This window comes from Sinocyclocheilus anshuiensis, unplaced genomic scaffold, assembly GCF_001515605.1.
Source record: "Sinocyclocheilus anshuiensis isolate Anshui unplaced genomic scaffold, SAMN03320099.WGS_v1.1 scaffold54, whole genome shotgun sequence".
NCBI classification, from domain to species: Eukaryota; Metazoa; Chordata; class Actinopteri; order Cypriniformes; family Cyprinidae; genus Sinocyclocheilus; species Sinocyclocheilus anshuiensis.
In genome coordinates this window covers 95,156-109,975 of record NW_015547654.1, presented here as the reverse complement: position 1 = coordinate 109,975, position 14,820 = coordinate 95,156, and the positions used below count along the sequence as shown (strand labels likewise).

General features: G+C 38.0%; 1 protein-coding gene and 1 non-coding gene across 6 annotated transcripts in view; one reads left to right on the top strand and one right to left on the bottom strand.

Annotated features, from left to right (window-relative positions):
* The first annotated feature begins 1,177 nt into the window (after window positions 1-1,177).
* On the top strand, window positions 1,178-1,251 carry trnai-aau (transfer RNA isoleucine (anticodon AAU)). Its single transcript has one exon. It is a non-coding gene; the product is annotated as a tRNA-Ile (tRNA).
* A 1,956-nt stretch (window positions 1,252-3,207) lies between these two features.
* LOC107702083 (engulfment and cell motility protein 1) overlaps window positions 3,208-14,820 on the bottom strand; it is a 74,209-nt gene continuing 62,596 nt past the window's right edge. For all 5 annotated transcript variants that reach the window (XM_016504277.1, XM_016504280.1, XM_016504279.1 and 2 more), the window contains 6 exons: window positions 11,105-11,268; window positions 10,102-10,214; window positions 5,985-6,092; window positions 5,803-5,885; window positions 4,448-4,525; window positions 3,208-4,335 (listed from right to left, as the gene is read on the bottom strand). In XM_016504277.1, the coding sequence (XP_016359763.1) occupies window positions 4,135-4,335; window positions 4,448-4,525; window positions 5,803-5,885; window positions 5,985-6,092; window positions 10,102-10,214; window positions 11,105-11,268 (747 nt within the window). In that variant the 3' untranslated portion in view covers window positions 3,208-4,134. The remainder of the gene's footprint in view (window positions 4,336-4,447; window positions 4,526-5,802; window positions 5,886-5,984; window positions 6,093-10,101; window positions 10,215-11,104; window positions 11,269-14,820) is intronic.

The window sequence follows — 14,820 nt, the reverse complement described above, 5'->3', positions numbered from 1 at the left end:
CGTAATAGCAGAAATAACAGTAATAACACAGTAATAACAGAAATAACACAGGAAATACACAGTAATAACACAGAAATAACACATTAATAACACAGTAATAACAGCAATAACACAGTAATAACACCATAATAAACACAGGAATAACACAGGCATAACACAGTAATAACATAGTAATAACAGAAATTACTCAGGAATAACACATTAATAACACAGTAATAACAAAGTAATAACACAGGAATAACACAGTAATAACACAGTAATAACAGAAATAACACAGTAATAACACAGGAATAACACAGTAATAACACAGTAATAACAGAAATAACACAGTAATAACACAGGAATAACACAGTAATAACACAGTAATAACAGAAATAACACCGGAGATACACAGTAATAACACAGGAATAATTCAGTAAAAATACAGGAATAAAAAAGTAATCACACAGTAATAACACAGAATTAACACAGGAATAACTCAGTAATAACACAGGATTAACACAGTAATAACACAGAAATCACACAGTAATAACAGAAATAACTCAGGAATAACACATTAATAACACAGGAATAACACAGTAATAACACAGTTATAACAGGATTAACACAGTAATAACACAGGAATAATACATTAATAACACAGTAATAACACAGCAATAACACATAACACATTATTAACACAGTAATAACAGAAATAACACAGTAATAACACAGGAATAATTCAGTAATAATACAGGAATAAAACAGTAATCACACAGTAATAACACAGGAATAATTCAGTAATAATACAGAATAACACAGTAATAACACAGTTATAACACAGGAATAACACATTAATAACAGTAACGCAAGTCATCAAATTTGGGACTCGAGTCCGAGTCATGTCTCGAGTCAAGTGACTCGAGTCCACACCCCTGTGGAATAGTATGAAAATTACATTTTGGAAAGACATTATTATTAATCTTTATCCATCAAAGACAAAGTCAGATGGGTTTTGGGACAACGCCAGTAAATAACGGTAAGTAACGTTAATTTTAATTTTTGGATGCCCCCTTTTTTTCACAAAGTCATAGAGCCATTAATTTAGAGGCAATTGTAAATTCACTGTAAACAGTATCAGCTTCAACTGCAGTCGTTCTTTGTTCTCAGTGTGTATGTAGGGATAAGGGACTCGTCAGGCCGGTTAGCTCAGTTGGTTAGAGCGTGGTGCTAATAACGCCAAGGTCGCGGGTTCGATCCCCGTACGGGCCACAGAACTTTTTGATGATTTATGTGTGTAAATACATATGTAAGAATAACGTTAAAAGTTCAAATCTTAATGTGACCGTCTTGAAGCTGTCTGTATTTTTTTGTCTGTTTCAAATTGGAACAGGATTTTTGAAGAAATTTGAAAGCCACTGAGACCAGTGAAAGTGGAAAAAGTGAAGTAATAGTGATAGTCAGTAGCTCATGAAATACAGTAGTCAACATTTTAAGTGGATAAAAAAAATTCGTCAGAGTTGTACAAAGACAAGAACGCATTTTGGTTTTAGGTTTTAGGACAACTTTGATGAAAAGTTTTGGTTCACTTCTTCAAATGTTGACTAGTGTATATTCTCGTGATACCATGTCCTATTTGTCTGTGAAAGTATAGGCTTCCCCTAAATTGCCATGATAGTTCACTACCCATTGCCAGTCCTGGCATTCATTTTTTTTTATTTTTTTTTATTGTAAATTAGTCTATCAAGTTAAATACACAAGCAGGCATTTTAAGATATCTAGGTTCAGTTTCAACCCCCTTCTTACAAGACATTTCCATCTAAGATCATCCATCCATGATATTCCTTTCTTTGTCAATGTTAGTAACTTTTTTAAATTTTTTTTATTCTGTCTACAACACCAGCATTCCAGAGACTTATCTTTAGTGTTGCAGAATCTGCTGCATGACAGACTTTCAAATAAAACCGCCAAATGAGGACCTTTTAATTAACAAGATGACAAAATTTAGTTGTCCACTTGCACAGGTGTTCATCCAAACCTTCCACGTCTCCCTCTGTCCTGGTTAAATCCATGGAAGTAATGCACACATTCATGGAACAGTCTTCTCTCAGCAGAGAGTAGAACAATTAAGAGTCATTTAGGCCTAATTGTTGCCATTTTTAAAACCAAAATTGAACAGACCCTATGCAAGTGTAAAAGTGTGAATAAAGTTTTTTTTTTTTTTTTTTTAAACACTGTGAAGTAGCATTAACATGTTTTGAGTGAAATGCTACTTTGTAAACAACAGTATCTTTTTCTTTCAAAAACAGTGAACATTTGAACAATGCTGTCTCTCTGAAGCCAATGAAACAAACTTATTATTTTCAGCGCTCTTAGGAATGTAGGATTCAAAATAAATCCATGTGGGATAACGTCTGCATAATGTAGAATCATCTTGCGGCATCATTTCTACTCAATGACCTGCAACAGCGAGAGCAAATATATTTGCTGTGCTTTGTCAAGCATGCACCCTCTGTAAGAGAAAAGATTCTTGTCTGTTTGAAGGATGTGAAATACAAAGGTTTTATATGCTCTAGCTTTAATAAGTGATGTCTAGTTTAAAATGCAATTGCTAAGGGGTAAGATTGTGAATCGCTAAGATTAAAAAAAACTGATCAGATTCAAGAATGAAACCTTTCTAGATGTTCAAAGACAACATATGCTTGTAACCTGAATTGCATGTTAACACAAACCTGTTGGTGAATTGTTGAGGTTAAAACAGCCATCAGGTGTTTCAGAAGGCAGTGATGGCAGTGAGGAGGAAGGCACTATAAATGCTAGAGTTACACACACCAGCAGACTGCAGATTATTGCCACCCTGGCTCTGTTATTACCACACAGAGCTGTAAAGAACACTCTGGGACGCCCTGAGTCAGCTCAGAGTCAATGATTTAAGCCAGAAGGCTGCAATGGCCAGTGTTTTTGTTTGTGGGTAGCAATCCGCTCTTAGTTGTGTAATAGAAGAAAAAGGGTAGACACAGCTTCTGGATACCACTACTCATTGACGGTTGTTCCCACAAGATCATAAAGAATATTTTAAACCAGCTAATCAAGGTCTTCAGGATAAGTGTAAACTTCCAGGCAGGTGTTTTGGAGCAGGATTGGACACCAAAAGATTATTAGGTAATGTAAAGACCACAAAGAAATTATGAAACAAAAAACTGAACTGGAATCAATCTTTAATGTAAACAGCAGGATGTTGCATTCTTAAACCTATAACAAACATGAGGGGTGAAAAAAAAAAAATCATAAAACATAATTCCCACAATCTTAAATTAATAATGAAAGTTCAAATGAAATTTGACGGCCCTGAAATTTAAATTCCTTAATAAACACACAAAATGTATAATACTGACTACTTGGCAGCAATCACGAATATCACAAAAGTTTATACCAGCTTACAAAAACAGAAGCTCAATATTGCTTTGGAATGTTACAGCAGTCTGCCATGAGTCTGGTTGATGTCAAGTGAAGGAAAGAGCTATATCTACACGCCTGCATTACAGTCAGACAAGAATAACAATGTATGCGCAAAGCAGGTATGGTTTAAGACAAAAGAGGCAACCTCTTGCATGAAGCTGCCTATTTAATTTAACAGTCTACAGTAGAAGAGGCATGAATGGGATACTTGGAGAAATCATTAAGAACAAACTTGGACTTCGCTAGCAATATAGCTGCCGCTTGTTGGAGTGAGAAACATACTACAGTGAGTGCTACATGCCACAATCCCCTACACTTCTTGCACACTCTACAGGGAGCATCCCACTCCGAACAGCCAGAAATCATGATGGGACAAAGAATCTTGACACATAACCATTTTAAGCCAGAGCAGGTGGGCTGTTTAAGGAATGTAACCATTCGAAGAGATGTCAGGAAATGACTGCGACGGGACTAGAGTGGTTTAGGACCTGAGGACCATTCTTCAACCACACCAGATGGTTCATAGGCCGTGCAAGCCAAGTCCATTAAGTTCAGCAAATCCATTGTGATGAGGCGCACTAGAGAGCCAAGTTTTAGCAGGAAAGATATGTCTGTTTTTTCTTTTCTGTAACTTTTAGTAAAAGTCCTTCTTCCAGTATGCATTTAGGAAAAATCAGTCAGTCCAGTGAAAGGAGATTAGTTGCAGTCATAAACAAAGTCATAATTGCTTGGCTCTTTGGGGATCGGGGGAGGAACTTCAGGGATTTGGATGTTCTCCAGGTCCAGGAGGCGGAGCTTCATCTCCATGTTAAGAAGAGTGTCCATGTCTGAGCGAGTGAACTCACTGGTCATCTCCTTCCCCAGCAGTGCATTCAGCCCATCTGTCCACACGCAGTACTGAAAATTGGCCAGAAAACATGACATTAAACCACAGCATGCACAAAATCCGAATCACACCAAAGAGGGACAACAGCTACAACTTTGCAGCTTGTGGTTGCCATTTGCTCACCTCATGCTTGTCAGGGGCAATGAAGTTTAGATACTCATCAGATTCGTAGAGGACAGAGAAAGCCAGCTCCAGCAACTCCTAAAGAAGGAAAGAGAATTGACACCGTCTGTCAAATGCTAATGGGGCTGCTGTGTTTGTGTGCCTCCTATTGCGTGACTTTTGTAGATCTTCTCCGAACATATTACAACAGCAGATGGTCCAATCTGGTGTGTGTGTGTGTGTGTATGTATACGGGCCTCTCCTGCCGGGCACCAAGAGACAGCAGTAGGACGATCAGCACAGGAAGTGCATCAATGCTTGAATTAACAAAATACTTCAATCTCATTGACAACAACACTGAAAATACATGGGATAGCTGTCAGGCAAAGTATCCAGTGCAATTGCATCTGGTAACAACCCTTTTAAAATTATGGACATGCAAGCAAAAAGTCATCAATTCAAGTAAGAAGAGGTTCAATTGGCCAACAAATTCATTCTAGTCTCTATGGCACATTTGAAATGTCTAAAACCTAGATCTTTTCAGACCACCTGACCTGTCTAGAGACCTGTCTAGGATGGTAAATAAGATGATAACAAAGCACAGAAAAGGATGTATTTTGTGGCAAACATTGAGTTTACCACAGGCATTACTGGTGCAGTGCTTCTCAGCCATTACAAAATCTGCCCTCACATCATCCCTAATTTGTCTTATTTGGGTCAACTAACCTAAAAAACAGGATGAAATTGGATCATCCAAATAGCTTAAAAGGATCATTGGATGAGAGCTACATCAGCACATCCAAAATGAGAGCAGACAAACATTTCTGACCCCTCACATTCTGCCCACAGCATCTTCCCATTATTCTGCACAGAGATGATGCTAGAGACAATCGAGACAATAGAAACAGTACAGTCTCTTCTTCTGCAGTTGATGAGAGAAATGATTTTCCAAGTCAAATTCCTATTAAGATCATTCTTGCTTAAAGAAAAGACAAAGAAACAATGTTGATGCACATTATTATTTTTAGAGTCTGTGTCATCAGGACTAGGGGGATCCAACAACCTTTTGGCTATGCCAGAAGGTTCCAGTTATACTTGATATCCTATCCTCAAGTTTAATCAATTTCGTCGAAAGGAAGTCGTTTTTTACAGTTCTGGCATAAATTTGACATTGCCTGCTTTGTTCTGTGGGAAGAAGAAAGGGTGACTTTGAAACTGAAGTGAACTGATGTATCATTACTCACAGAGCTACAAGGCATAACTAATGCATCCTTTGTCACCAAGCCACACGCCAGTGCATCAAAGGAAAATTTGATCTTTTGATATTCAAGAGCATTTTTTGCTCTCTGTCATCAAGCACACACAAAAGGACTCACCTTGTTCTGCTTCAGAGCTCCCTTTTCCTTCATGTGTGGACAGTCTTTACCAGTGACAACAGCTTTGATATCAGCTACAGGAACTGTCACAGGGATCAAAGAAAAATTAATAAGACTTTATATCTTGCCATCTTTATAAAGTGAAATCACCACACAGTGGTCAGAATTCAGACTGTACTCACGTTTGTCCTGTAGGGAATCATGTGGTACCTCTCCCTGAGGGCTCTCCTCCAGATCCCCATAGTGGAGAACTTTATGATTGGGCGACAGTCGACAGTACCAGAACTTGTCTGTAAAGAAGCATAACAGTGGGTCAGTCTTCAGCAATCTAAAGCTAACAAGTTGCCTTTCGTTCTAGTACAATGCTGAATATTCTTTGGCTTTTCATTGCAGACTGGGCAAAGCCGTGACTGGCAAATTGTCTCCCAATCCCTTCCTGACACTTCCTGTGCCACACCGAAAGTAGACACTGCCAGGACTGATCACATATAGCCTAGAAGGCCATGGCTGGCACTCGACCCTGGTGCTTGAATCCAAATCCTAATTACTGGGAATAGCAGTTTGGCAGACTAAAAAACATTGTGGGATGAAAGAGTGTCCTGCAGGGTGGCACTTCACAGGCTGCATATACACAAACCCAAAGAGATGAGGAGTGTGCAGTAAACAGCTTGATCGCTGCACACTTTCTATACCTTCAGCTTATTAACAAACCAGCTCAATAGGCTGGTTATCCACCAATACAAATGTGCAATGAACAACCAGTAGATACTGTAGCCAACAGCCATCTGTGAGCCCATTCTGAGATGTCAGAACAGATATGTGCAGAATGGTTTAATATGCATGCAGTGCCACATGCATGATGAAAAAGGGGCTTCCTTTGTAGATGGCTTTGCTGACTTTCTATTCTAATTGATGATATACGCAAGTCAAGAGACAGAGGGAACGATGTGGATGTCATTTTTATTTAAGAGATGCCTGTGCTCCAATGCTCTTTCATACATGCACTTAAACCTGAATCTAGGACTAAGAACTTAAAATCTCAATAACCTTAAGATGGACACTGTATGGAAGCAGAGTCATGAGCAAGGATAAAAACTATTTAACTAAATCTCTCTCCAGTCGGCTCCAAATCTAAACCTGTAATTCTGAAGACTTTGATTAGCTAGTTCAGGTGATTTGAACCAGGGTTGAAGCTAGATTCTGAAGGTAAGTGGTCTTCCAGAAGCAGGATTGTTCGCTGTCTTAAAAAAAGAGAACAAACATCTAAAATGTTTTAGAGAATTAATGGCAAAGGAGGATTAAATTTGAACATTATTCGGAAAGCTCAGCCTCAGGCAACCTCTGCAATACTTAAGATTCAAGGTAGGAACTGGACCGCTCAATTTGCCACTGAAATGTGATTCAGACTTGACTGACAAGTAGATGACTTTATCACAAAGGTTACTATTAGGGTTGGGTATTGAATTTTATCAATTCCAATTCCGATTCTACTTATTGATTCCGATTCTTATCGATTTCCAGTTTTGATTCCAATGTGGTTAAAAAAACAAGTCAAACATTTAGATATCAAACATATTTATTCTGTGTCTCTTTTTGTAAAACATTTCGCTGCTGAATACCATAAACAAAAATCAGCAGGCTACATAAAAACTGGACTTGTTTAAAAGCTGTTTGTGTGCAAAATAGAGCTGCATGACTCTGGATAAATTGAGACTTTTTTAAATGGAGGTTGTAGTTCTCTCCCAATTCTGAAGAAAAAAACATTAGACAACTAAACAAAATCACTTGGAATTTATGACTTGAATGATTTAATGACTCACTCAAGATTTACTTGTTTCATTACTGGATGAATCAGTGTTTTTGAAGACAAATACATTTTTAACAGCCCCTTTTCACCAACTAAAAAAAAAGATGCACACAGGAATTGATAAGTGGAATTTAAATTTTAATTTTACAACAAGTATCTGATTCCTGACCTTAAGTATCCAATTCTGGAATTGGAATTGATTTTCGATTCCCAACCCTAGTTACTATAACAATTAATGAAATACGGAACCTGTATCTCTGCTACAAAAAAAACTGATATACAATATACTGCAGGATACCACAAATGTGGACATGGGCAAAGGTAAATATTCAATGCTATTTCATATGGAACATACACACTGACAAGAATGAGTCACTGAACTATTGGTAGGCTTACTGGAGATACAGGTTAAGATATAGGTTCTATAATTCATTGATTATTGAAGGAGATTCCCCGCAGGAATCACCAACCACATGAAGCAACCATAATAATCCAATCCTACATTATAGGCAACTTGGAATTTCTCACCTCCTACTTGAAAATAACCACCACTATGATGCTCGAGGTCAAGTGCCATTCCATTTGGTTATTTTCAGTGAAAGTGAAAATAACCAAGTGGAATTCTGAGTTTCCTGGAATGCAGCATAACTGGAATACTTTGAGTTTGGAAGTAGAAAATTTCAACATCCGAACATTCCCAACTCTGTTTACAAGAGGTTCTCTGTCTGCACTCTTGGTATTCACAGTTTCATTTTGCTGTACAATGCTGAACTTACAGAATTTATTACACAATTTAAATTATGAGAGGGTGCCATGCAAGTCATATTTAGTGCCACTAGCCTTTGGAAGATAACAGAATAGTTGATTGTGAGCAAAAAAATTTCATTCACACCAATGAGGTTCATAATAAAAGAAAATGATGGCAATGAAACAGGCAAAGTGTGAAAAATCTCAAATGAATAAAAAAAGAGAAAAAGCAAGAATAAGAGATTCAGTGAGAAAGTGGGGACCCTAAGAGAGAGAAAAGAAAAAAGCGAGAGGCAGGCAGATGGATAGCAAAAGACAGACAAGGTGTCTAGTCGCAGAATCATCTAATCCTGTAGAAGTGTGAAGAGTGTTAAATTATCCAGGCTAACTGATAAAGCCTCCCTCTGAGCTCAGCAGACAGCCCTCCTCTTCAGCCATCCCGCGTAAAAAGCGTCATTACATTTGACGATCTTTCAACTCTCCAATCTGCGGCGTAAGCTTTATAACTCCCACCACTCAGCGCTTGTTTGAAATTGGCTTCATACTTCCGCTCTCTCGGCAACAGACAAGGCTATTTTTCACACTTGCTAAATCATGCTGTCGGTTTAATAATAGCACTCATAAAAATATTCATAGGATGTATAAATTTCAGAGTGTGTTTAAGTAAGATAAAAAGCTATCATGTGAGACATTTTATTATGTTACTATACTAAGAGATTACTGAAATGCAAATGAAAAAAATGTGACTAATAAAGATCTCCAATCAAAATTCTGTAAATGAGAAGAAGCCCACATTCTTAAAAATAAAGGTTCCAAAAGGGGTTTTCACAGCGATGCCATAGAAGAACCAGTTTTGGTTCCCCAAAGAACCTTTGAGTGAACAGTTCTTAAAAGAACCATTTTTTTCTCAGTGTGAAGAACATTTTAATAATCTCAAGAACCTTTTTCCACTGTAAATAACCTTTTGTGAAATGAAAAGGTTCCATGGATGGTAAAGGTTCTTTGTCGAACCATTGATGCCAATAAAGAACCTTTATTTTTAAGAGTGCAGTAGAGGTCCCCAATAAAAGCCACAACTGAATAACCCCATTAAGTGAATCAGTTCACAAACTTAAGATGAGCACAAGAAAGATATGATAGGCTCCAGTTAACTAAATACTTGCATAGAGCTGATGCGTTTGAAACAGTTCAGCTGAAAGTGCATTCATTTTGAAGAGGAAAATGTTTTTACTATGCACTAACCAGACAAAATGCCACCGACAAGCAAATTTTAAGAGGAAACTGAAGGTGACAATGCTGTTACACCACATAAACATGTTCAGAACAATGAGCACACATTTATATTGTTTGCATGCTTATATTTTCATTAATTTCTATGCTGGTTCATAAACAACATCCTTTTTATGATTCTCCGTAGGGATCCTTGAGGGATTTGTCATGCAATATTCTATGTTTTTCTACCACCACAAACAATCTCTCTCAGGCTTGACAGAGTTTAATAGTATGCAGGTGTGGGATTGTATCTCAGTGATTTTTTTTTTGTGTCCGGGGCTATCGACATGCAGAAACAGAAATCAAGCAATAGACAAAATGTAGTGTTATTCATAGCTGCTGGTTAGGACTGAAACTTGGATTAACAAGAAAGAGGCAGCTCTGAATCTTTGGTGCCAAAAATATAAAAATGGTTTTAAAAAAGAACAAAAATAACGTTCTCACCCTTATGTTCAAGTGTGTGCGTTTCTTACCCTGTCTCCTTCGGCTGCTGATCTTCCTGAAGCAGGTGCCCTCACACAAACGATTGAGGCGTTGCTGTTTGATCAACTCCATGATCTCTGGCTGGATTTTCTCCCTAAGCTCCCTGGAGAAACATCAGAGGATCACACAAATGCAGCTTAAAGTACCCCACTTTACTGGCAGTTTACAGAAAGAAAGACTCAAAAACAATTCATAAAATCACATACAGACTTGGTCTTTAGACATTTCTTTGTACTACAAGTCAGTAAGGGCCAGACAAACTTCCTTTTATCTTGTTGTTTTGCTAAAGCTACTGTCAAATTTACTGTGCTGCTTTAGATCTAAAACAGAATTTTGGAATATTAATTAGCAGTTAAAGGCCTCTCTAATGTTGTTTAGTTATTAAGTAATTCATGAGAAAATTGAATGTTTGTTCACATTCTGTGAAAACAGATTTTCTTATCTGGTTTTTATATTTTTTTACATTTAATTTTGCCAGGGATTACAAAAACTGATCTTTGTGTTTCCAACATTATTTTAAAACATACCTGTGAATAATACTGAATGGAAAATAATTAGTGAAAAAGTGTGGGAACCTTGTGTATACTGTCAAAAACCAAGCTGACAAACTGATATTCCTGTTATAGTGAATAGACTGAACAGTAGATAGAACATGAAATCATGAGTGATATTTTCAACATTTCAGTTCACAAACTCTGGAAGTTCAACACAGACACTTCCATTTGACTGTTATATTACATGTGGATGTTACAGAATGTTCCGTGAGATTGTACATTCCACCTCAAATGACACTCCTGTAATGCAGTGGGTAATTTATTTAATGGAGTCTCCTCTTAGTTTAATGAGTTATGATGAACTAATGTTATCTTCATTGCCATTTTCAGTGGAAATTGCATTTAAAGGCTTGTTTTCAATCATGAGTGGGACGCAGGTGCAGTACACATGGACCAAAACTAAGTGCTTCAAATAATGGAAGAGTTTCCAGTGACTCACAGGATGGGCCGGGATTGGAAATCCTCCTGGTTCATCCTCTCAGATTGGCGCAATTTGAGGATCTCAGTGTAGCTCAGATTTTGCAGACGACTTTTAAACTGATCCAGAGAGTTAGGCTTGATCGTGAGAGCACGAGTGATCTGTTCCTTCACCACCTGCATCACCTGTAGCACATACACACAGAGTTCATCAGACCTTTGACTGAAACAGTTCGCCATTATGACAGCACAAGGTGAGTATAATTGACATAAAAGCACAAACTTTTCTTATGATCATGGTTTTAAAAACCTTACACTTAGTCTTGTAGACATTTTGACTGGTAATGTACAGGCTACATTCACGGAGAAAAACGTTTTCAGAATAAATGAGGAAATGCGTTAAAGCTGGACAAAGAAAAGAGTGAATGCTGCATGAAAAGAAAATATAAAAATCACAATAAATATATATATATATATATATATAAAGAAGAGGCTTGGGTGTACTGTACAATTAATGTGCATTGCCACCAAAATGCACACACACATAAACTGGGAAGATAATTCAATACATTAATGTTATTAGCAATCTCTTTCGTACCAAATCATTTATAATATATTGTGCATAATCACATTACTGTCAAGCACCTGGACAGCCAGTCACACGCTTATTAAACTCCAAATGAGAAGCTTCTAAAACTGTCGATACAATACATCCTTGAACAAAGATCAGTTAATACCTACCTAAGACACTACTGTACGTGCATCTTAAATGAGACTCCCTAATGCTTCTTTAATTACTGTCCTACAACAGGCAAAACAGTAATTGCCAACAATGTAACCGAGCAAAATTGCTTCAGAGTCTTGGTTTGAATTTTGATTAATCTAAAATCAGTTTTCAGGCGCAAGTTTTCATTGAATCTCAGCATAGTTCAACCAAACCCTTCGGATTTATAAAATAACTAACAGGACGTGGGATATTACGGATGTGCTCGAACACAATTCCACATCAAGTGCACCACTTGGGGCTGATCCAGTGACTACAGGGTACATACAGTTAACACATTAACATTTTTTATGTAAAAACATAATAATGTATAAAGTAGGCAAGTCTTGAAGTTTTGTTTGTTTCATAGGCATTGGTTCCACTACTAAAGAGCACATAGAAGTTGCTGTGAAGAAGCTCTTTATGTGGAGATATGAGGAGGCTAGCCAAGCAGAGTCACGACAGCCGACTTGGGGATTGCTGTTTGACGAAGAATCAAATGCAAACAAACAGAAGTGACAGCCAGCAATGGACTATGACACAAAAATTTACCCATATGCAGCAAAAGCAGACAGCTTTCCTTCATCCTCGGATACATAAACGCCCAGCTGCCGTAGAGCCACAGCTTTCCCGGTGATGCCTGAATAACGCACAGCTCGAAATCACAAACAGAGGGTTGGTGTACGCACCAAGCCTTGGGCTACAGATCATATGCTGTGATTAGCTGGGGAGCACAGTGACGGATGAGTTGGGAAGCTGGAACCGAGTCTAGTTGCTATTCACGCATCCCAGTCACCCAGAGAAGCAGGTGCCGCTGGCTCCCGCAGCAGGATTAGATGAGGTTTAATTAGTGATAAGACTGGGCCAAGTTCAGGGCCCCCTCCCAAATCACTAGGCTGATATGTCTGTGCTTGAAGAATGTGTGAGTGATTACTGGAGGAATAAACCGAGATGGCTCCATTCAAACAGCACAGTAGAGTTTAAAGTGGAGGGGGTTTTGACAGCTGTAGGTGGGGGACGAAGAAGCGAACGTCTCCACTTGAAACAATCCCTTATGGCGGGGGAAGCAATTTTCTGAGCACATTTGCCGATTTTTCACAGTTCAGAATTAATTAATCCAAGGCGCTCTCTCACTTCCTTTTATCAGCCTCTTTAAATCAAGTCGTGGTGGCTGAAATAGAAGCAGACCTTTTATTCGTGAGGATGAGGTGTTATGGGGGAACAGGGGAATTGCAGCTACTGATGTGGTGGGCGGTGATATTTGTGAATAAAGCAGAAATTGACCTTTTTTTAGACAAACACACTAAGTGTGTCAGCCTCACTAAGAAGTGTGCGAGTCTTCAACTGCCCCGCCATCCTTATTGTCTTTCTCTCGCCTCTCCTCTTCCGAGCATCTAAATGCACAGAACACACTCGCCCACTGTGTGTCAGCCTGCAGATAATAAATACAGAGTGACATACAGTGGGAAAGAATGAATGTGTGTGTATTTGTGCATGTTTGTGCGCTTGTGAGTTGAAAAACTGAAAGAGCTCTTAAGACTAAGACTGTTATTCCGAGTTGGACTATATATTTTGATTGATATTGATACATCAGCGCTGTTATTATACTCTTAAAGGCATCTGTATTCATTTAATGCTTTTGGACGTCAAAGCTACAACGCCATTGGACAAATCTATTGCTTCCCTCAAGCACAACAAATGAGGGATTAATCTTAATATTAAAGTGTTTCTGAAATATCTTTGGAAAGTGAGTGGGCTTGTGGGATCGTGCCAGTACCATTAAAGGCCATGAATAGAGTTGTGCTATGACACCAAGCAATATAATATATAATATAAAATGGCAAAAAACATGGCACGATTTTTGTATACTGCCATCTTGAATTATACTGAGAAAAAAAGTAAACAAATCCAGATTTTAGGGCCCTTACAGACAAGTGCTGTAAAAGATATTTATATCCCTTTATAATTTTATATCCGATAAAATGGCAGCTGCACCGCTGAAAAAACAAAAATGATAAAAGGATTTTCTGGCTGATTAAAGCTTCAAACTAATTTGTCCTTTGGGGTCCAACCAATTCTAGGGATGCACCGAATATTCGGCAACCGAAAATATTCGGCCGAAAAAAACAAAAAAAAAAGCTCTTTCGGTGTTTGGCCGAATAAGAGAAAAGACAGAATAAACTGTACCAAACAATGATGTGACGCTATCAAATAGCAACCAGCATAGAGTGACACCGTGGGCGAATTCCAAACGGAAGTGAGCATCCCTATGCCCTACTCCATTAGTATTTTATTCAAATATTGTCTAATTGTGTCTTATTTACTATTAAGCTTTTTCAAACTAAACTTGCTTAAACTACCATCTTAAATAATATTTCTGACGAAAAATATTTTGCATTACATTAAAATAAAGACAAATTTAATTAGCCTATTCTGCTTACGTTTGTGTCGAAAGGAAGTGAGCATCCCTATGCCCTACTCCCTTCGAAGGGCAGAGCCCGTGAAGTGTGTTCTTTGAAGGGTGTAGGGAATTACTGTCTCCTATAAGTGTTTGGAACTCCCTTGGCGAAGGGAATGACTGACCAAATGTTACCTTGACAACGCGGCTTCCACCAGTTGTTGCAAATATATATTTTTTCTCATTATTATTATTTTATTCAAATATTGTCTAATTGTGTCTTATTTACTATTAAGCTTTTTCAAACTAAACTTGCTTACACTACCATCTTAAATAATATTTCTGACGAAAAATATTTTGCATTACATTAAAATAAAGACAAATTTAATTAGCCTATTCTGCTTACGTTTGTGTCGAAAGAAGATCACATGATCACAAACAGAAATCACTTCCGTGAAGTGACCATCGCATGTTCCCTTTGCTAACGGACTTCTGGAAGGGCCCTTCGTGAAGGGATTCAGTTCATTTGGAACGTCCCTACAAATGGCGTCCCCTTCCCGAAGTGCCCTTCAAGGGC